The 22145-nt window shown below is 46.5% G+C and overlaps 1 protein-coding gene across 1 annotated transcript; it reads left to right on the top strand.

The window, feature by feature from the left end:
* Positions 1-3138: 3138 nt before the first annotated feature.
* On the top strand, positions 3139-21850 carry PLEKHD1 (pleckstrin homology and coiled-coil domain containing D1). Its single transcript, XM_088536591.1, has 13 exons — positions 3139-3375; positions 7931-8024; positions 8566-8655; positions 9103-9179; positions 11954-12045; positions 15109-15161; positions 15704-15798; positions 16752-16845; positions 17729-17907; positions 18358-18490; positions 18819-18963; positions 20504-20653; positions 21319-21850. Exons 1-13 carry the CDS (start codon positions 3227-3229, stop codon positions 21477-21479), a joined length of 1512 nt encoding a protein of 503 aa, XP_088392717.1. The 5' UTR covers positions 3139-3226; the 3' UTR covers positions 21480-21850.
* Positions 21851-22145: the final 295 nt, after the last annotated feature.

Below are 22145 nucleotides of genomic sequence, written 5' to 3'. Positions count from 1 at the left end.
TAGAGGGTACCTCGTGTGAAAACTAGTGGCTTGCAGTCAATGTCTCAAATTTTCCAGTGGAGAAATGCCTTGTGTGAAGGAGCCCTGCAGCCAGACCTGCTTTAGAAACTTGGAGGGAGGGCTCTGATCTGTGGGATCATGTTGAAAGGCTGAGGACACTTGTGCGGAGCGGGGCTCAGCTCAGAATCTCGTTTAATGTGTCCAACGGCTTCCCGGGCCGTTTTGTCAGCGCTTGGTAGTATGGATGGTGCTCCAGTTGCCTCTGTGTGGTGATGTGTAGTGACTCAACATCTGCCTGCCTCGAGCACAGTTTAAAAGACGCGATGAGGAAGGGTCGCTGGTTCCTGTTTCTGTGCGTTGTGGTTCGCCCGTCGGCCGCGGGGAGGAGCGCGCAGGTTGCGCGGCGCTCGCCCAGCCTTAGAAATGCGCAGTTGTGTAGAGGCCACCTCCTGCATCGTGTGGCGCCGTCCTTGCCGCGCAGGAGGGACAGGGACCGCGTGCGAGCAAGGGTGCAACGAAAGACGAAGAACAAGCTGTGTTTGTGTATTGCTGCTGAGCAAGGTGCTGCGTGGAACCACCGTGCACGGGCTCCTCTAGTGCCAAGTCTTCTCTGTTCATAAAGACCATATGATAAATTCGTGGTGTTTAGGCTCAACGGGAAAAATCTGGGGTATTGCAGGAGTGCTGTGGGGTATCTTATGGAGACAACTGTTTCACATATAGTTTGTGTTACCAAGTCCCTTAAAAAATAAGTGCAGTGTGAAATACTTTTTTGTTGTCATTTTGTGTTTTTTTTTTCTTTTCCTCCCTAGTATTTCCCAGAGTCATCTCCAGAAAAAGTCTTTTACTAGGATCCAAAAAAGAGTAACCTCTAAGAGGCTGAGGGAAATGACCACTGACCCTGAGGAAGCCACCTCCAAAGGCCGAGCTGGACGTCCTCTCTGTGCAGTCTTCTCTGGCTGCTTTCTGTCAAATCCCTTTACTTGAGCAAACAGTTAACCGATATCTGCCTGACTTCTTGCAAGTCTCCTGAAATGGAGCTCTACCTGTAGCACAGAAGTACCTAACAGCTGAATTAACTTGCCTAGTGGGCTGGCGAGGATGGATCTGCATCGGTTTGGATGGGAGGGATTTGTGGAGGGCTTTGTGTGGACTGTGCTGCTGAGAGCATGTGATGCTGGCCAAAGGATGGTGCCAAAGGGCATTATAAATCTACAGAAGTCTCTTTATTTTAATGGCCGTTTGCTGAATAACTTATTTCTTTGAGCTCTGCAGGACAGCTCTGAGATTCTTCCCTTCCACTCAGACATAAAAAATTTAATCCTGCAGAAGAAACAAAATCAATGCATCATATTAAAGACGTGGTTAAATGGTGGCTGCTTTTGCTCTGTTCAGAATAGCCTCTGCACTCAACTATATCTAGAAAGCTGAAGCATCGTTTTGATCGATGTGACACTTTATCTTTGCAGGAATTATATATTATAAATGAAATTGAGCTAGGCTGTTTTTCACTACTACTCAGGTTGTTCCAAGGACCTGCTGATACATCCCATAATTGCTAACGGTTCTCTGGATGAAAACATCAATGGAACCTGCTGGAAGCTGTAAGAGGAAAGGAAATCCATATTGACAGACCAGACCCAAATCCTTCCCAACATTGCAACAGCTCTGATCCAAATCTCAATTTCCTCGTTCAAGCCCAAGGATAAGTTTTTTGTCAGTGCAATGCACTGTTAAGAGGTTAGAATATAAAAGAGTAATTTCTCACTTGTAAAAAATGCAGACATCTTCATTGGTTTTAATTATCTAGTATGCTTATCTTTAAGCAAAAAAAAAAAAAAAAAAAAGTAAAGTACTTACTGTGTTTCCCTTTCCCCTCCTTGTCCTGATCCCCAAAAAAGACCGTACCTGGCTTTCCACTGCTCTAAGCCTGAGATCTTTTTTCCTTTAGTCATCTTCAGATAAGAATATGCAATATCCTCTGGCACATCTCAGGCTTTAACCTTGGGAATGATACATGGCTGCTCATCTGAAGTGTGTCTCTCCTGAATGATTTCCATGGGAAAAGCCGACATATGTGGCAATTACAGCATCTATGTGACTATAAATAGGATGGCCCGGGCCCGAATGGGAGCAGATGCTCACAGCATGTATGTCCCTGCGTTTATATAAGATGCCCCAAAGCCCCTGGTGCTATGCCTGGTACAAACCAGGCAGTTCTTCCACAAATTATAGTGTTGGAGGCAGCTACAGGGAAGGCAGGAAGCATGTTGCGATGGTAATACACTTTCCTGTGGATGTTACAAAAGACAGGAGGTGTTTTGGAGGAGCTTATATCTGAAGGGAGGGAGGGTTTCAGGAGAGGGACGGAGACTTAGGAAACTGGAGCAGAAAGCTCATTGCTTGAGATGGATGGAGCAGAGCTGGATGGAGGCTCACCTGAGTCACGTTGCGTTCCTATGTCCATCTTTTGTGGCCAGGAAGCCGCTGGCACCTCAGAGGCAGCGCGGGGCTGCAGAAATGCACGCAGGCAGGCAGGATTATCATTATCTAGCTCTGTGATCAGCAGTAGCCCTTTAAGGATGAGCAAGGCGTATGGCGTGGACGCTGCCCAGCGCAAACCCAGCAGCCACGTGAACCCCAGCCGAGGTGGGCAGTGCCAGGTTGGCATAGAAGAATCCTGCCCACGGCAGAGGCAGTCTGATGGGATTCACTGGCTCCCACACGCTTTGCTCCCTTTGGGATCACTGAGAAGAACCCATCTCCAAGCACAAGGTTTCGAGGGGGTGTGCTGTGGTATGAAATGCTTGACAACAAAAAGCCCATCTTGCACTTACTTCTCTTTGGGATGCTGCAATGTTGAGTGAAGCACCGTTCCAAGCTGGCTCTGGTGCGGAGGTGCTTTGGCTTGCTGTATTGCTGAGAGCTGCCTCTGTCCTTCTGCATTCCTGATCTCTGGCTCTCCTCTGCCCTCTTTCCTTGGGCTGGGATGTGTCTTGTCTTCAGAGCATCAGGAAGCAATACACAATGAGGAAACTCTCGTCTGTGCATTGGGGAGAGAATTATTGACCGAGTGCTGAGCAGTCAAGTTATTGATTCAAACCATAGCCCCGTCTCCCTGTCTGCCGCTCGGAGCGGCTGCTCGCATCCTTCTGGTTCACTGCATTTCATCGGATTCCCTGAGCCACCAGGGAGAGGGGCAGAGTTAGGACCGAATCCAACGGCAATGTTCGCTTCAAAATCCAACTCCGTCTCTCCTTCTCCGTCCATGGAACAGGCAGATTCGGATGCTCTGGACATTAGCACCAAAGTGCAGCTGTACGGCGTGCTCTGGAAGAGACCCTTTGGGAGGCAGTCGGCCAAGTGGTCCAGGCGGTAAGTCGCAGTCGATGAGGGATGCCCGGGGGAAACGCAGAGCCCAGCCGTGCTGGGGTGGGCGAGCTGAGCGGCCAGGCTCTCCCCCAGTGCTGCCAGCCAGGCAGAGGCGTGGGGGGAACTCTGGCCACAGCCTCCCTGCTCATCTCCGCCTGCCTTGTGCACGCTGCACCCCAGGGTATTGCTTCCATGCCCACCTAGTGCCAGCACTGTGCCCTGGGCAATGACGAGCTGCCTCCCCTCCATGATCACCCTGCGTCTGCTGCGTGCAACAAGGAGCAGCAGCTCCTGTGTTTTGCTCCCAAGCTGCTTGACTTTGCCCATTAACGCTTGCTAAAGTACTTTGAGGTTTTTGGTGGTGAAATGGTCAGGCTGCACTGGCTCTGTGCACAGGGGAGTGTGTGTGTGTGTGTATACATATATATGTGTATGTATGTATGTGTACATATGGGGCAGAGCAGAGTGCACACCAGTGACAGCTCTGGTCAGACTGTGACCAGCAAAGGCACAGCCAAAGGTGGCTCTGAATTGGCTCCCACATGGTGCCAGGAGGTTGCAGGCTGCCAACGTGTTGTGTAATGGCAGTCAGGCAGCCTGGGGGTGGAGAGCATTTGCTACCACGTTATCAAGGGCAGAAGTACGCTCTGTAAGACTGGAGTAAGGGGCTACCTCAGGGCTCCAAGTCAGTGTAATTTCTGTACGAGGTTCACTGAACCTCATTGCTTCTGGTGTTAGTTCAGTCTCTGCACATGAAGTATGGAGGAAACTGGAAACCAGTATGACTGTTACTGAGGAGAAGTGGACAGATAGCAGAGGGCAGATTGCGTTCTTAAAAGGTTCTCTTCTTCCTATTCAAAATTTCTGGCAGACAAATGGCCCAGCCCTGTGCTCTCTATGTCATTATTTATTTAGTGCTGCTCTTTTCCTAGAAGTCACCCCTGTCTTCAGCGAGTTGTAAATATTTTAGTGATGCAGGTGGAAAGGGATGGGGGAGGCAGCCGTGGGGTAGAGCTGAACATGGGCTGCAACCAAAGCAAAGGAGGGCCCAGGAGGAGAAATGGGGGAAAAAAAAAAGTAAAAAAAAAAAAAAAAAAAAAAGTTTTCGAAATAGGAAAGAGCTCTCTGGGCTCTTAGAAGCCAATGGGCTGGTAGACATGGTGACCTTTAGGACTTGCTGGTCTGTGGCTGTGTGTGCGCATCCATGCAGACCACGGGGTGCTGCTTTACTGGGAAGGACAAGGAGAAATCCATCCTTTGCCTGCAACCCCACTCCCATGCCCAGGATGACACAGCTGGTTAAATGCATTGTTTTATGAAAATAAAATGTAGTTAAATATATTTCCTTCTTCAGACAAATTAAGGGAAAAAAATGACTACTGTGAGTTACAGGTGAGGATCTGATCTCTCAACGATTGGACTTGATCTTACAGTTGGACTCGATCTTGAAGGTCTTTTCCAACCATAATGATTCTATGATTTTGTCCTGAAATCTTGGACTACTTTTTGTATGTTTAGTGTTTAGGAGTGGCATCTTGAATGAGGAAGAACTTAGAAATAGAAAAGCACCCCGTGCCCTGAGGAAAGCCTGCCCGAGCTCCGGGAGCCACCAGAGCACTGGTCATGCCAGGCCACGGGTCATGTGGACGTGTCTTTGTGGTCGTTAGAGACACATCCTGCTTACTGGCCTGGTCCTGTTTAACCGGCTGCGGTCACAGTGTGGCTGGAGACCCCAGGGAGGAAAAGAGGTTGTTAAAGGAAGAGCCTTGGTTTAATCAGGCCAGGGTGACGGCACCTGTGAGGACCACAAAACGTGACACGAGCAGTGGTGTTTAGAGCATTTTCTGTCCTTCTCTTTGCCCATAAAATGATCTGTCCTGCGCCCATGCTGTTGTGGGCTGCCCTGGATGCTGACCCAGAGCACGGTGGATGTTTCTGGCACTGGACCGAGGTGGCCGCGTTTCTCGGGGCTAATGTCTGAATATGCTTGGAGCCTTGTTTTGAAAAACCATTAGCAGCACCCTCTCTCCCTCCAAGAGAAGTTCTCTTCCTTGGTTAATGTATTTTCCTTTTCATGTAAAGTATTATCCTTTAAAGAGAGAAGCAACCATCTTCCAGGCTTGCTGGTGCATCTGACGAGGGCAGGCTGAGCCTGGGTTACTGCAGAAGCAGCTTTGGGAAGTTGTATTCTCTGTCCCCAGCCATCGTCCTCACCCCAAAGCTACATTCCACTCTGCCTCCCAGTACAGCAAGCAGCTTAGCCTCTTTCTTCTGCGCATGTTGCAACAGCAATGGCATTGGACTGGGATGAAACTAGGGATGAAACACACAGGTACGTAGGTAACCTCGCTTTGCAGTGGAATGGCTGCCAACAACAGCCCCCCAACCTATCACAAGACAGGTAGGATGGATAATAATTTAGGGCTGTTCTCTGCCCTAAGAAGCACAGGGACATCTCTTCCTCGTCCTGGCCTTGCTAGGCGCATCTCCAGCTGCAAGGCCCCAGGATGGGAGGCGGGCAGGGAAGCCTGGTGCTGGCATCAGAGGAAGAGCAAATGGCAGGTGCTACAGTCGCTGGGCAGACCTGCTGATGAAGCTCCTTTTCCCTGAGCTGTTCCTAGGGCGAGGGAGCTGCGCTGATCTAACCACCGAGGTTTGCTGAGTGTGCTCCTGGACCGGTGCCCAGTAAAACACTGATACATCGGAGGACGAGGGTGAATATTGCGGTTTTACAGTGTCAATACTTAACCTGGGCCATGGTTGCTTCAGAAAGTTTCAGAAAGATTAGCTAATTAATCTCATTAGCCATCTGTGATATCTCTGTCCCCAGAGAGCAGGTATCTCCTCTTGTCTGATATGGAGCTGCTGTGTCTAACCCTGGCAGATCCCATCCCTGCCTTGATGTCTGTGTCAATGTTGTTGTTCGTCCTTAGTCTACTTCCCTCCAGTGTGGTTTTAGTGGTTTCTTCAGAATGGCTATGGCACGGAGGACCAACCTACCTGATGCTACAGCATACCACAGCCTTCATGTGGTAAAGACAGTGAAGACTTTTAACTTCAGTCCTAATTGAGCATCCTGTCAATGGAAGAACGTAAAAATTGCTGTGTCTCGGTGATATTTCTAGACCAAATGGATGATGTGGAGGAAGCTGGCCAGTTCGTTCCAGCTTGCCCACCTCTTCTCTCTTCTCCTCCCCACCTCTGCAGTCAGCAGGGATGGGTACAGGTGATGGGGCCAAGAGAAGAAAGCAGTAATTCACATGGTGAAAGTTCTGGCTTTTTTTACATTCTGAAGTATTTCCTCGTGTGAAAATGCGGGTGTTTAAGGGCTTAAAGATTTTGCAGCGAATGCACAGCTGCTCCAGAGCCCGAGCTTGCTACATGCACTTGGAGAAGCTTTAGCTCTCTCCCAGTCCTGTGTCCTTCCATCCCCCTGCAATGCTGGCATGGCCCACGTCCCCAGGACATGCACATATGTATCATGTCAGAGAAGATGTGCAAAACTATTTTCTGTCATTCATTCTTTTAAAACCTTCCTACTAAAGTAGTCCTCATCTTTCAGCTACTCTTTAGAATATTCAGTGCTGCTGATATTTAGACCTAATTTCAGTTGTCAGATCTCTCCCCTGTCTCACTGCAGGGCAAACATACAATCTTAATTTTCTGAGAAAAAAGGGACTCCCCCAAGCGTTTTTGAACATCCCAAATGCACTACATTATTCACAATTTTAAGGATATGCTCCAGCAAGTTAGAGGTTTGGTTTACAGCAGTTATGATATTCAGTGGCTGCTACACAGTGTACATCAGAGTATATCTAGGGTTAACTGAGCAGAACAAGGTACATTGTTAATGTGATGCATATCAAAAAAAGAATTCAATTTCCTTTGTATTTTCAGGGGTCAATGAGAGGAAACTTTGCCAGGAGCTCAGCTTAAAAATATCTCTGAAATTTATTTCTGTTCCTGAGTGCTATCATGCCAAATCTTTTGCCTCGAGAGTCTCTTGGAGTTGCTATCCCGTGACCCTCTTTGTGTATGAATCAGTACAGAGGGAACACTCGGATTCTGACTGCTTGCTGGCAAGGAGTGAGGGGAAAGAGAGTGGATTGCAGAAATATTTTTTAGCTCATTTTAGCCCGTGCGAAAAAGATCCTTCAGAAAGGGGGCAGCTCTCCTCCAATAGGCTGAATTCAACACGTAGCCCAGATAGAGCACCCCACAGGTCAAGATGCCCAAGCGCTCGGGCTGTGATCCTGTCCCAGGCACAGATCATTGTGCAATTCCCCTGTGAGTAAATGGTACTACGGTTCATCTCCAACACTGCTGCATGTGTGCTGGGGTAAACTGGAAGCCTGAAGTGTGTGAACTTGTAAGCAGTGCACTTGGCACTTTGAACCTAGGTGAAGCATCTCTCCTTAGGTGCAAATGGGAATAACAAACCCTTCTGCTCAGAAAGCAGCTGTTGTTAGGTGGAGATTTTCTAGTTAGATGGAGATTTTCTTGTGCCATGATGAACCAAGAACTCTGTCCTAGCTGGATTTTACTTTTCTCCTTAAAGGTTTTTCATCATTAAGGAAAGCTTCCTGCTCTACTATGCTGAGAGTGAGAAAAAGAGTTTTGAAAGCAATAAATACTTCAATATCCACCCCAAGGTGAGCAGGGGAGGGCTATTCTGTTTCTAGCTGTTTTTCCACAGGCCTATCAAGCGAAGAAAAGGTAAGTCTCACTCCTTGCATGTCCAGGGCCAAAAGGGTGGGATCGGGCCAGTACCTCTTCCAGGCTCCTTTCTGCCCCATCAGGCACATGGATCTATTGCATGTTTTCTACTTGATGGTCAGTTCATCCCCTGGCTTGCCTAACTGGACAATGTTGTGGCTACAAGAGCAGCTGGTGGCAAAGCCAGTGGCAATGCTGGCGGCTTTGACCATTGCTAGTTGTCCTTACCCCTTACTCAAGTTCAGAAGCAAGTGCGGCCACTGCCCACTTACCCACGCACACCGAGCAGCATCCTTCGGGCACTGCCCCTCTGCTCTGCGGGAGCCGTGTACGATTCCCAGCCTTCCCAGGACATCCGTGGCAGGGCAGGAGCCCAGAACTATCTGAGGGTGACAGCTCAGTAATACCTCACCAGGCATTGCTGGTTACACTGGGAAAGTTTTGCTGACTGATCAAAGTGCTCTGCTTCGTCCCCAGGGTGTCATACCTTTGGGAGGCTGCATCGTGGAACCCAAAGAGGAACCCAGCATGCCTTATGCCATAAAGATCTCCCATGAAGACTTCCATGTGGGTAGACTCTTCTTCTCAAAATAAAATAAACAAAGAGGGGGGAGGGCAGGTATTGATCTCTGATGAGCAGGGCTGCATTGGCAGTTCTTTCCCACCGCACCAATATGTGCCAAGCTTTTCTGGGCAAACCACCCAGAGAAAGGGTAAGTTAGTATCCCAGGTGCCCTCAAGGATCCTGCTTTGACTGCCAGCAAGGAAAGTAGCTCTTTCTGACAGCAGGACGTAGGATATTTGCAGACTGGCAGAGGGATGTCTGGGAGCTCCCCTCTACTCTCTCTGCAGGCCAGGACTCATAAAACAATAAGGAGGGAATACCTGCCATGGTCCCTTCTCTGTGAATCTCCTTCTCTTGGCAGCTGTGTCCAGTTTGCATCCTGCGTGCTCGGAGGCATCAACAGGCACCAGCCTCTCATCTCCTGTGTTTTTTTTGTTCCCCATCCTCAGGGTAACATTGTTCTAGCAGCCGAATCGGAGTTTGAGCAGGCTCAGTGGCTGGAGATGCTACAGGAGTCAGGAAAAGTGTAAGTGCCTTTTTTTTTTTTTTTTTTTTTTTAATTCCCTTTGATATCTTCTTTAGATGTATAGATGTTTAGATAGAGGATGCCAAGATGACTTGTGGGGAAGCAGATAGGCTTCCCGAGACCCTTCTGTGTCCCTGGATCTGACCTTCCACTTAACGTGGACATCACAGATCTGGCAGAGTGTCCTCTCTGGGTGACTTTTCATCACACCGCTAATGACTCCTGGCTGTGGTCCATAAATGCTGGGTTGCTGTGTGCCCATGGGATGCGCCTGCTTCTCTGCAGGTCCTGGGGCCTTCAGACCGTGTGTGAGCAGCAGTATTTGGCCTCCCGAGATATTTTGATCCTGGAATGAGGAGGTAGGCTGGGTCTCCATGGAAGGGCTGGTAGCGCAGCATTTGCAGCCTTCTGACAAGGGGTGAAAGAGCTGGCTTGGTGCATGTGTGTGTGGATATTGGATATTACCGTCTGCTGGGAATATCAGAGCGGTTTGAGGTTCATAGGTCACCAGCCCTGCAGTCTCTCAGTGCTCAAGAGCCTGGCAGTGAAAATAGCAGCTGAGCTGCAAAGCTGGAGCTGCTTTTACTAAGCCTCTAGATACAGGCAGAGGTAAGAGGAGGAAAAGGAATTTGACTTTCCCAAGCTTGGTAGAAACTCCAGGAGCCCTTAGGGCTTGAGCTGTAAGACTCAATAAGCAATTGGGCCTGTTCTTCCCAGCTGCATTGCAATGTATGTGGTCTCTTGTAACTGTGGAAAAGACAAGTTACCCCTTCCCACAATTTTAGCTTGTATCACCATCATGGGCAGACATGTATATGTGCTAAAGGAGGTATCTCAATTAACTCCAGCTGAAGCTGGAAATATTCATTTATAATTAATGGGGAATACAGTGCTATGGTGGGTCCTTTGTCACATAGCCCCATGTCAGGGGCTTCTCTGCCTCCCTCACTGGCCTCTCACATCCTGAACTTGGCCAAGTGGGAAGAAGATCCCACCAGCCCTGTTTTTCTGTCTGGCAGGTTGGGTATGTTGTGCCTGTGGTCAGCTCAGCCTGCACCAGCTGCAGCAGGAGCGTGAGGATAAACCGTGGCTGGCAATGAGTTTTTCTCACAGCTAGGTGCAAGGTTGGCCAACGGAGAAATGAAGGGCTGGCATGGGAGCCTGAGAACAGGACCATGGGCATGGGGAACCAGCCCAGCCAAGCCCTAGGTTAACTGACCTTGCTCCGAATTTCCAGCGCTGATGTTCAAAACACTCACTTGCGGTGTTTACTGTTGGCTTCTCAGATTCATCCTGTGTCAGAGCACTTCACAGGAAAAGTACACACTCACACCCACGCGCTCTCACTCAGGTTGAAGATGTCTACCTGCAGGCAAAACATCACCTTTTAAATTACTTCTAATTTCCTCTGCATTTTAGAAACATCCTAGACCCTCGTGAGCTGAAAAGAAATCCATCTGCTTGCAAAAAAAACACAAAGCAGCACTTTGTCTGCTGCAATTCGGAGCTGTCTGGTCCTTGGGGTAATTTGTGCTAATATTTGGCTGTATTTTTAAGAGACAAAGTGCAGACTGTCTTGAATTATAGGAGGCTGCCAGCTTATGGTTTAAACTATTCTTTCTGAAAAACTACATCTTGGAGGCTCACAAAGAGGTATCTTCCTGTTACAGGAAGGTTTACATGCATTTACTATTTGTAAGCTCCCTTAGGGTCTGTATCATTTAACAAAGGTGGCAAAATTCTGGGCAGCGATTGCTGTTCCTGTACATTCGTTTGTATAAGTAGACTGGGATGCACTTTATGCATTTTATGAGTGTAGAGACTGTTTTCTAATGGATCAAGAATTGAGGTGAGCAGCAAACTTCATTTATGGTTCTGTTTTTGATCTGTACGTCCTTGTCCTTGGTTATTTAATCTCATATTAAAGCTTGCCCTGTCCACCAACTTGATCAGTAATGGGCATCTGCAGCAAAGAACTCTTCTGCAGCTTAGTTTCATAATATCTGCAAGGGACTTGGAGACCTTATTGGCTGATGGTGCTACAACCATCAAGATACTCTTTTAACATGACCATTTCCCTTTACTCTCCTTACTTGCGAGCATCACATTTGGCTTTTATCTATGTTTTGTCATTGTTTAGGCAGGGGATGTGTTTGTCACACAGTGAAGGCAAGACACCAAAACATAGTGCCTTTCTAGTTGAGCAGGGAAGTGATTCCTAGTTGCTTCTGGTTGGGTAGATGGATAATGAATATCAGAAGACTGAAGATACAAGATCTTGAGACAAGTCAACAAAGGGTTAAAGTTTAATGGAGAACAGTGACTTTAATGGAGTAAAATACTGGAAAGGCTGGAGAAGAAGATGCTGCTGGCAGCCGTGAAGCATCCTGGCAAGGGAGCCAAGTTAAAAACTAAAATCTGGGTCTTAACAGTCTGTCAGGATCCATTTAACGGATTCCAGGAACATCCTGTTGCTGCTGGTGGCTGCACAAGTGCTGGGTTGGCCTGCAGAACTATAAGACTCAGTATATCAATCTCCAAAACACTGGAAAAACATTTGAATGGCTGTAGTGTGTTAATGTACAACTCCTGGGGAATCTCTTTCCTGAGTCAGGCAAATTTCTACAAGTTTTGGAGGGGGGAATTTAGGGACTCGCTGGCTCCATAGAGAGTCTGTGTTTGAGTTATTTGGTAGATTTCTAGGCTGAGTCCCCACACCTCCCTTTCTGAGGGGTTTTAGCTCTCTCTGTCTGCTTTGTGTCTGCTCTCCCTAGGACCTGGAAGAACGCCCAGCTGGGAGAGGCAATGATCGAGAGCCTGGAAGCCCAAGGACTGCAGCTGGCCAAGGAGAAACAGGAGTATTTAGGTAAGAAACCATCTTATTTCCAAACTGTGCAAAACTCAAATGTCCATTTACATTTCTGGAATTGCCAGTGTGGTCAAGCCAAAAAAAACCCTTCATTTATTTATTTGAAAATCCAACATTTGAAAATCAGGTCTTAAAGGGCGTCAAAACACAGCTAAATGTTACAGGGTAGGATTTGGATGTATGTCATGTGTAGTATGAAAGGAAGTATGTTTTTCAGCTGGTGTGCTTATAATCCTGTACCTCCTGATGGATGAACTGTGTATCTGCTGCCTTTGGGCAGTTTGCATATGGATATTTCAGCTTTTAGTTCCCAGGAAGCTTCCTGACAGACAAACAGCTGGTACCCGTGTGACTGTGAATCGCCCAGGACTGGTATTTCTTAGGCTGATCACAGCTATATATACACGGGTTTTTCTCCCCTAGGGGGATTTTTCGTCTTACTTTGCTTGGGCTTTGCATTTGCCCACTATATTGAAAGTAGGAGCATTTATACTGTCTCATTTGAAGTGTCTGATGCAGTTGGCTAACTTCCCTCTACTTTTTCTGTGGTCAGTGGGGAAGGAACAGTTGCCCCAGATGATTGTAGAATAGTTTGGAAGAAACCTCAGGAGGTCTTCTAGTCCAACTGTCTATGTGAGAGCCAGCCTCTGGATAGACCTTGGGTAGTCTGACTGCCTTGGGAGCTCCCGCTGTCTCTCCTCACACTGCCTATTGCAAGAGCCAAGGGAAAGCAACCTCTGATCAAGAGTGATCTCAGTGTCATTTTTATCAGTAGTCATGATTAAGTTAGGTTAACCATCTCAGTGGTGTTTGTACATGTGAGCTGATGTGCTGGCTCACATTTGAGGTGGGGAGGAATGTTCTGGAGTTTACATGGAGACAACAAGTGTTGAGTAGAGGGCCAGGAGAGATAGGTGAGAAGATTAAAAACAGGAAACTTTTGTCAAAATGTTTCTTATGCAACTGACAACAGACTGCAGAGCTCAGGGCTTCTGTCTGATAAATTCAAGCTGATAGAAAAATAGAGGAATGCACCTTCTGTGGCAAATAGGAGCTATATATATTACATATATTTCACTGTGTTCTTGGTCCATGATAAGAATATTCACAGCTGGTGAATTGTCACAGTTGACTACTTTCCTTTGATAGGAAAGCTATTGCCTATTATTCCTTTATAGCTACTGAGGCTTCTGTCTTATTATTAGCTTCGCATTCAGTGATCTGTGTCCCTTCCATAGTTAGTTTTGAGGTCAGCATCCTCCCCGTCTAACGTGGGCAAGGCTGAGTCGTAAGGGGCTGCGGTGACCTGTCTGTCCGTGCTTGCTTGGCGGGTGGATGGCAGAGCCGAGCGCCAAAACCCAGGCTAAACTGTGAGAAACTTGTCCCAGTCTCAGACACTGGTGGTAGGCACCACGAGTTTGGAGTTTTTTGACCTTAAACTGTTTAAAGTCAGTATGCAGCACAGAGGAAGAGTACAGGGTAAGCACTTAAGTGGAGCTGCCGGTGGGCCTGTCTCCCATGGAAAGGAGCAATTGACGGTGACGGTTCTTGACTTCAGCTAAAAGTTAGACAGCAAGGTTAGGGGGTTGATTTCTTCAGGCTCTGTAGCTATATCTAATCTATTTGTAGTCAGTTTTGTTTAAATATATTAGGTCCGTGCTCCCCTGTAGCCATGCACAAAGCTATTATAGGAACTTGTGTTTGCACAGTTTAAAAAAAAAAAAAAAAAAAAGAAAAAAAAAAAAACTTCTCCACCTTTATCACTAAAATCAAAGTCAATTTTAATAAGCAAGCTCTACTCATAACACCAGTGTAATGGAAACAACAGGAGCAACAACCTTCAAGATTCCACTGTGGAGAAGAGCTCCTAAGAGCTACTATTTAACACCTTTTTTAAATCTCCAAACCATATAACGTAATTGTTCATTCATAGGATCTGTGGCCCCATAATAAACTGACAGTACTGTCTTCTAATGACTTAGAAGAACTCCCCTTACATTTATATTGTGGTAACAACAGAAATATAATTTTGTGTTCACTTAATACTGCACAGTATGTGGTTAAGGCACCTTAGCTCTTAGTCTTGTCAAAACTACTTTTTTTCCTGTTGGTTCAAAACATACTCCTTCTAATAGATTGCAAAGCCTTTTATCATACAACTTGATAAAAATCCCAAATAGCTCCCTTAGCAAATATAAATCACTCAAGCGTCATTCTACTTCATATGGTTCGTCAAGGGCCATACCAGCCTTTGTCTTACAGGCAAAGCTCTTCTCTTACTGATTTCAGTTTAGTAAAGATCTAATAAATCTAGCGAGTTTTAGTAAAGTGAGATCTCTACCCTTAGGGACAACTGCTCCCCACATGTTTCGCAGAGTTTTTTGCAGTGTGTTTTGGAGGTGCTTTGGAGGCCTCCATTGCCTCCAGAAAGAAATCAGAAGAGCTAACTTTCCTAACAGTGAGAGAACTAATGACAGTTGTGGAAAAAATCAAGTGCTCCTTGAATGATTACATGGGATCACTAAGGGTAGTGAGGGCTGAGGAGTCTGGAATATCTTAATGTCACACCGGGGAGCTGGCAGTGATGTCCCAGGGCTGGAGGAGAGCATGAGTGTGCTGGGAGGGAAGGTCAGGGGAATGAGCTCTGTGAGAAACAGCTGACTGGACGCCAAGCAGTGTGCAGCCTTGTGCACCCACTTACCCTTCCTGTGCCTTTGCTTCCTCACGTGTGAAGCACGGATAAGGATGTTTTCCTAACTCAGCAGTAAGACAAAGTTACTTTGTTAATGCATTTGAAATACCTTGAGAGGAAACCTTGGGCAGAGTACACAGAACTACAATTGTTTTACAATTCAGTAATTCAGTTATTTTACAGGAGAGTGATCACAGAATATCCCATTAGTGTCACTTTAGCCCTTGCAGCCTCCCAGACAGATAAACACAGAGCCATAGGGATTGCTGCATCTTCAAGGTCCAAACAGTCAGTGCTTCATGATCATAAACATCCCCAGGATAAATTGCTTTTTTTTTTGCATTTTGCCTGCGTGTGTCTGTTTGCAGATAAGCTGATGGAAGAAACAGAAGAGCTGTGTCTGCAGAGGGAGCAAAAAGAGGTGAGTAAATATGTCGATTCCCTTCAACTTCCAAGCGGCAGGCCTGGGATTTACGAGCTGGTAGTTTGAGGGCAAACTGGGATTCAGAGCAAGGAGCTTGGGGAGCACAGGTAGAGTTGTCAGCCACTCCATGGGCTCCCTATGGATGAGAGAAAGAAGATTGGTGTGGGATGAGAAGGGAGATGGACTAGTAAAGCTGCTGCCATTCAGGAGCAGCATGTGGGGCTGTCACACATCTGTCCAGGCTTTCTGTGTCTGCACATGTGGATGTCTGAGATATGTGCACCTTGAGTCCAGCTTTCCTGGAGACTTTTGGCATTTGGTACATGTGCTGCACAGATGACCTGTGCAGAGATCATGTCTGGGATTCCTTTTAATGGTCCCTGGACAAAAGTCCTTTTAATAGCCCCTGGACAAAAGTATGGAGAAATTGGACACGGTGGACTTCGTAGTACAAATTAAGTAATGAGCATTACCAAGCAGGAAGTCACTCTGATTTTAAACACATGGGCAGGGTATGCTCCTCTCCTCCTTGTCTCCAGGAACTTGAGCGTCTAAACCAGGTACTGGAAGCCGAGAAGCACCAGTTTGAAGAGGTGGTGCGGGAGCTGCGGCTGGAACAGGAGCAAATCAGACGGTAAGGGAGGAAATGGGGCTGGGCTGGAAGAGGACAGGAGCTCCCACACTGAATGGTGCTGTGGTCGTGAACAAGAGTGGGTAAAACACACGTTTTGTGTAGCAGGGAAGCGATAAATGCAATACTGGTGAAAACAGAAGCGGCTGAGAACTGTTTACTTGCATTTGCAATCAATTGTGTGGCCAATAGAACAGAGCTTAGTTTCACTTTGTATTTAAGGCTCCAGCAATCTCCCTTTTGAGGGGACTGGGACGTGAGCAGACCCCAGAATTGTCAGGGCAATATGGCAGCAATCAGGTGTGGAAGAAGGGAATCCTTAAAGAGGGGCAGCTTCCTTCCTCCTCTGGCTCCGAGCCATGAGGGCTCCAGGCATCTGAATATGGTGTTCCACAATTGCTTGGGAATCAGCTGAATGACACTGGGCAAACATGCAAGTTGCCTCACTGAGAATCCCTTTGCCTTTCTAAAGGCAAAGGTTGTATCCAAAATACAAACAACAAATGTATTTAGAAAGGGAAAGGCACAAATTTCTCGCCATAAATGTTGAAAGGGCATGTTCTGACATTGCTCTTTCTTTTCTTTTTTTTTTTCCCTCTTTTTTTTTTTTTTTCCCCCTAAATAACATCATAGAAAAATAGTGGGATTTATCAACCACTGTTCTGGTAGGAATATACCTGCTTGCAGAAATCTACCCTATCTGAACTCTTTCAGTTGCCACCTGCTCTTGCTAGAGAAACATTTTACCAGTTGGGATGGATTTAATAGGAAGCACAGTTAAGTTCCTGGACACTTGCCCTGTGCTCATGGCCTAATGTTTTCTGGCACACTCCTGCCTGAGATTTCTGACTCTTGAGGGCTGCCCATACAAACCACAGCTTGCAGGTCCTGCATAGACCATGCAGTCCGGGGCTCTCGTTCACCTCCAAAAACTCTCTCTGTTTTTGCTTCTTTAGGGAGCTGGAGCTCACAGCCCACTCCCTTAAAGGGGTGGAGGAAGAAAAGAAAGAGTTGCGAACCCTGACGGAGTCTTTGCAGAAAACCCTGGAGGTCAGTGACCACATCTCCCCTCTGGGTGACAGCATTTTGGAAAGTTTTGCTGAGATGCTGTCGTATAGAATGAATCTCACATCTGCTAGTGTCGGCGTTAAATCCTGTGCAGGTTAACAGATTCATTCAGTAGCAGATATTAAAGGCAAAAATCCCTTCAGAAAACAGCCAGAGGTGTCAAGGAGTTCAGTAGAACTAAACTTTTCTCAGTGGTGCCAGAGGATATTATGTGGGGTAAAAACCATAAGTTGCAACTTGGGAACTTAGGCTAAATGTCAAGGAAGAAATTTTCACCAGATACGCTAGGTTAATGGGACAGTAAGAGCAGTTGTGGAGCCTTCATCCTTAAATGGTTTCAAGACTTGACCATACAAAGCCACAGCTGGACTTGTCTTTATTTTGTTGATGAACCTTCCCAGAGCAGAAGGCTGGACTGGAGGCTCCCAGATGTCCTTTCCAATCAGCGTGGATATGATGCCGTGTCAACGCTCTGATAATTTTGAGCTGCAGTTTGCTAACCACTGCCCTGGTGCAAATTAAAGGCAGTCTTTTTTCACAGAACTGAATGTGGTTCCCAGAAAATCAGGAACCTTGTGGGAATTAAGGAAGTATAGTGCCAATGTATTAAACCCTTTCTTTCCCTGGATTGCTCCAAAGAGCAAGCCTCCAAACTCATACTCACTCACCTGCATAAGCAAAGGCTGTGGTAGAGCTTTGCTCCCAGAGGGGCAGGTAGTGAGAGGAAACTAAACTTAATTATTGCTAGGTTTAATCTGACTGAAGAATACAGTCTTAAGGATGGTGGGGCTGGTTAGGCAGGAACAGGAGCAGAAATGTTGGACCTGGCTGGTACTCATGCACAGTCTTCATTTTCCCTCTTAAGGAGCTCTCTGTGGAAAAGCAGCGAACACTGGAGATGCTGGAAGAGAATGAGAGCCAGCTCCCACTTCCAACCAGCCCCAGCAAAGAGCAAAGTCCCACCTGGGGGCTGCACTGCAGCCTGCAGCAGATCGAAGACAAGATGCAGCAACTTCTGGAGGAGAAACTTCTGGCAGAGAAGAGGTTGAGTGAGAGCAGGGGCTCTTAGAGTAGTGTCAGGGATATGAAACAGGATGTCATATGGTGGGAAAAAGAATTTTTCTTCCCCCCCTTGCAGATGAAACGCAAGGGGCATGGCTGGATATTTCCAGTCTTAGAACTAGTCTCACTTCCAAATTTTTCACCCATTTACCTGAGACCAGCACAGATGAGATCCTTTATAGGATCATCTTGTCCACAGGAAGCATTTGGTGCGTGTGGACCTGGTCTAGGGGCTGAGAATATCCCTTTTAAGAACTGTCCACCTGAGTCTTTCTCCAGCAATGCCTGCATTACCGATGTGAAACACTGATGATGCTGAGCAAACTGTCCATTTAGTGACTCCTTGAGGCCAACCAGGTAGTTAAGAACAGCCCCTGCCCCTTCCTGTGAGCTGTGCTGGGGTGGGAATGGTGATCTTTTGCTGTGCTCTAGGATGAAGGAGAATGAGGAGCGGTCCCAAGCCCTGGAGCAGGAGCGGGAGTTTTACTCTTCCCAATCACAAGCACTGCAGAACTCACTCTCAGAGCTGACTGCAGAAAAGCAACAGACTGAGAGAGACCTCAAGGTACCACCCACATATACCACAAATCACTGGCTATTGGCCCTGACTCCTTTCTCTTTCCCTTCCAGTTCATCCTATCTCAAGTGGGAGAGACTTGTTTTAGTTCATTTCATATTTTCATCCTGTGGTCACCTGTCTTCTGTTACATTTCATATCATGATAACACATGAGGTTACCGTGTCACACCTATGTTGTACTATTAATTCATTATAATGGCTAATTTACTTGTTCAGTAAGATTCTTTATTTGTTACTCTGAAAGTATCACCTGAAGAAGGAGGTTTGTGTTGCACAAGTTTTTCAGGAATATTTATGTTCTTTCTTTTCCTCAGGCTGAGGTAAAAGTGCGCATGGATCTGGAGAAGAGACTGAGAGAAGCTGAGGAAGCCCTGCAAAGCTTGGAGCAAGGCTTGAATTCTCTGGACCGCAACCAGGAAAAAGATGAGAAAATGAAAGCAGATGTCAGTAACTTGAGAAGTAAGTCCATCACTCTTCTTCTCTATTGATTAAAAAAAAAAAAAAGTCTTGAGAGAGGAACCATTTCTACTCATAGTCCCAGATACAAAAAGTGCCCTAGTGTAGTCCTGGTGACACCCTGTCTGCTCTCCAGCACTTTGGACCTCTACCACATCTTTCCTTCGAGGAGTCCAAACATGCTATGTAGAGACTTGTTGGTTTGCACTCCTTTGAGAAAGGTCAGTATTATTTTAGCCTTGCTTGTTTGATGGAAAACAAAGCTAGATACACACATGAGTAAATGGTTTTCAAAAATTCAAACAGGGAAGCTGTGGCAGAGCTGGGATGACTGAATAGGTCTGAGCTGTGAGAATCCTCTGATTCTCCTCAAGATGCTCTTTTCTCTCAGCCGTCATTCCTGGAATATCAGTGGTTAAAGGAGCACTGCGGTTGCTGTAGCAACCACACCTACCATGTTGGTAGGAGACAGAGCGGGTGGAACTTGGACTCTGACTCAGAGCTGAATCACTGCAGCTGCCATTGCATTGCCATGGGAGACAACTGCAGCCTGCAGGTGAGGCGTGAACCCAAGGCTTCATGTAGCACATTGCTGAAATTCTGGCTTTTTTTAACATAAAAATTACCCTAGAATCTGACTTGAGTCAGGTTTATTGAAGTCCTATGAGGTTCTGAAGTGCCAATGGACGCGCACACACAAAATAATAACTAATCAGTGGTTTCTATGACAGATTCCTAAACTGAGGTCAAATACATGATTCTGACCTCTTTCACACTGGCTTAGAGCCAAGCTAAGGAAATAGAATTAAAATAGCATTGAGTTCAATGCTCTGCTGGAGCTGTGAGCTACCTGTACAGAACTAGAGCAGGTAACTCTTGGCACTGAATACTGCCTGACATGTGTGAGTCCTCTAAACAACAAGGAAAAAGCTACAGGCAGGGATCTGGGAGGACAGCGAGACAGGAAAAGCAGAAGATATGTTGGTCAGACCATGGAAGTAAGCCAGAGACAGGAAAATGATCCCTTGTGGCAGATTAGGACAGAATATCTTTATCAGAATTTGGGCATGGGGCTTTGAATGGGAGTGTGTTATGTATGTATTTGCTATGAATATGAAGAAATCATATTCAGGGAGGGCTGCTAACCCTCGCTTTCCATAAGTCCAGACTTGATTGAATTTAGAGTTCTTTGAAAGAATGCACCCGTAAGAAAGTTTCACAGTACTTATCCTAATATCAGAGGAGAGTAACTTGGCTTGGTGTACTGAATCAGTTGTGGGAATGGCTGAGGGAGAATGGGTGGCTGCCATTCTTTTCATAATTTCAGTCTCCGTTTGTGTGTTGTGAACTGAAGATTTCTGAGATTACTTGATCATCTTGGCGATATTCTGGAGTTTTGTGGGTTGCTGTTTGTGAAGAAGCTGTAGGGAAGTGTCAAATGTCACTTCCTGTCTCGTCGTATGAGCAAGTGCAATGCCCTGGCAACTGCTTATTGCTTGAAGTGTCTCCCCTGTTACCACTCACAGTACTGTCCTCTCTGCAGAGTTCTTTGAAGAGTGCATCCGCAATGCCGAGCTGGAGGCCAAGATGCCCGTGATCATGAAGAACTCCGTGTACATCCATAAGGCCGCCACGCGACGCATAAAGAGCTGCCGCCTGCACCGCCGGAGAGCTAGTGCTTCGTGGAATGACTGTAGGTGTTGGGCAGCTTCTTCCTTTATATGCAGCAGGAGCAGAGAAATGCAGATGGGGCTGAAAGAGCAGTAAGGTTTGCCAAATGGTTCATGTTTTCATTTCTTAACAGTACCACAGAACCACAGAAAGAAAGTCTTGTTTCTTCTCTGTCCAGAGAGCAGGCACTTAGTGTTCTCTCTTCATGTATGTACATGAACTAGTTGTTCTCTCTTCATGTATGTACAAAGGCATGCATTGACTGTTGTGGTGCTATTGGGTCCCAGCATAAACACATGCTAAAAGTTTATTTCATTTTAATGCTTAATCGTAGCATGATTGATTTTGGTGATGATCGTAGCTAGATTGATTTTGGTTGGAAGGAACATCTGGACATTACGTAATCAAATGTGGTGCTGAAAGCAGGCAGACTGCAAGGTTAGATTAGGCTCTACAAGAAATCATCCCACAGATCCATAAAGAGGAAAGATGTGTTTCCATGCTGCCAGCTGTTCCCTCCTCTGAAAACAGTCAGGTGAAGCTGCTCAAGGGCAATGGTCAGTGTATCCTTTGCCAAGGCCTCAGATGGGATGGTTACATGGCTTAGGTCCTCTAAAACTCTGTCTTGAGTTTGAGTACGTACGTCTGCTTCAGAGCATTGACTTTTCTGTGCTGCTTTCATTTCAGTGAAGCAGTCCCAGTCCTTCATCTTTTCCCAGGCAGAAGCTGACGGCATTCAGGAGCTGAAGGAAGCAGCCAAAAGGCTGAGCCAGGACCAGCATTTCTGCAAAACTCTCTATCAAATAATGAGGTCACAAAAAGATTCTGCTGCCGGGGATGAAAAGTGACAACTGACGGGAAGGACCTTCCAATCTCAACTTGCCCTTCAGCTCTGCAAACATTAAGTCATTTGCCACCAGGGTCAGACAGGAGATTTGCCAGTTGATGAGGAAAGTGGGGGAAAGTTATGGATAGGCAATTCCCTTGATAGACGGTGACTTTGCTTTAGTTTGAGTGCTCCCTATGGCCTGGCAGCCCTACTCTGCGTTCACTCCATTTGCTTCAGCTCTTTGTTAGGCTATGTTTTTCCAAGATACCACAGTTGGTGATAAAGCGAACCACAGACCTTGGCATAGAAAGTGCCTCTTCCATTCTTTCCTGTCTAGTCTGTCTGCCAAGCACAGGTGCTTCTGAGAAACTTCACTAGCCCATGCTAGTAGTGCAAGTAGTGCAACCATCTCAATCAGATGTGGCTTGCCTGTTCTACCCCATCCCCTCCAAGGAATGGCACGCTGCACAGCTCCAACTATCAGCACTTTGAAGGATATTCCCTGAAGACTATTGCATTATCACTATTAGTAGTAGTAGTATGAATTATTTCTGAGGATTTTTGAAGAATATTTCCGGAAGACTGCAGCAACCCCAGCCCTCCCGAGCATAGACAGCCTTCTGATGCAACAGTGTTTCAAGCAAATGGTAATGGTGCAAGATGGAGACAACCCAATAATGCTGTG

Source organism: Tinamus guttatus, unplaced genomic scaffold (genome assembly GCF_059628265.1).
Source record: "Tinamus guttatus ecotype Peru unplaced genomic scaffold, ASM5962826v1 Tinamus_guttatus_pri_ptg000676l, whole genome shotgun sequence".
NCBI lineage: Eukaryota > Metazoa > Chordata > Aves > Tinamiformes > Tinamidae > Tinamus > Tinamus guttatus.
This window is presented reverse-complemented; position numbering and strand designations above follow the sequence as displayed.

Coding starts and splice junctions, on each gene's coding strand:
- PLEKHD1 (XM_088536591.1), top strand. CDS start 3,227: ATGTTCGCTTCAAAATCCAACTCCGTCTCTCCTTCTCCGTCCATGGAA. Junction 3,376..7,930: donor TCGGCCAAGTGGTCCAGGCG/GTAAGTCGCAGT, acceptor TTCTCCTTAAAG/GTTTTTCATCATTAAGGAAA. Junction 9,180..11,953: donor CTACAGGAGTCAGGAAAAGT/GTAAGTGCCTTT, acceptor TGCTCTCCCTAG/GACCTGGAAGAACGCCCAGC.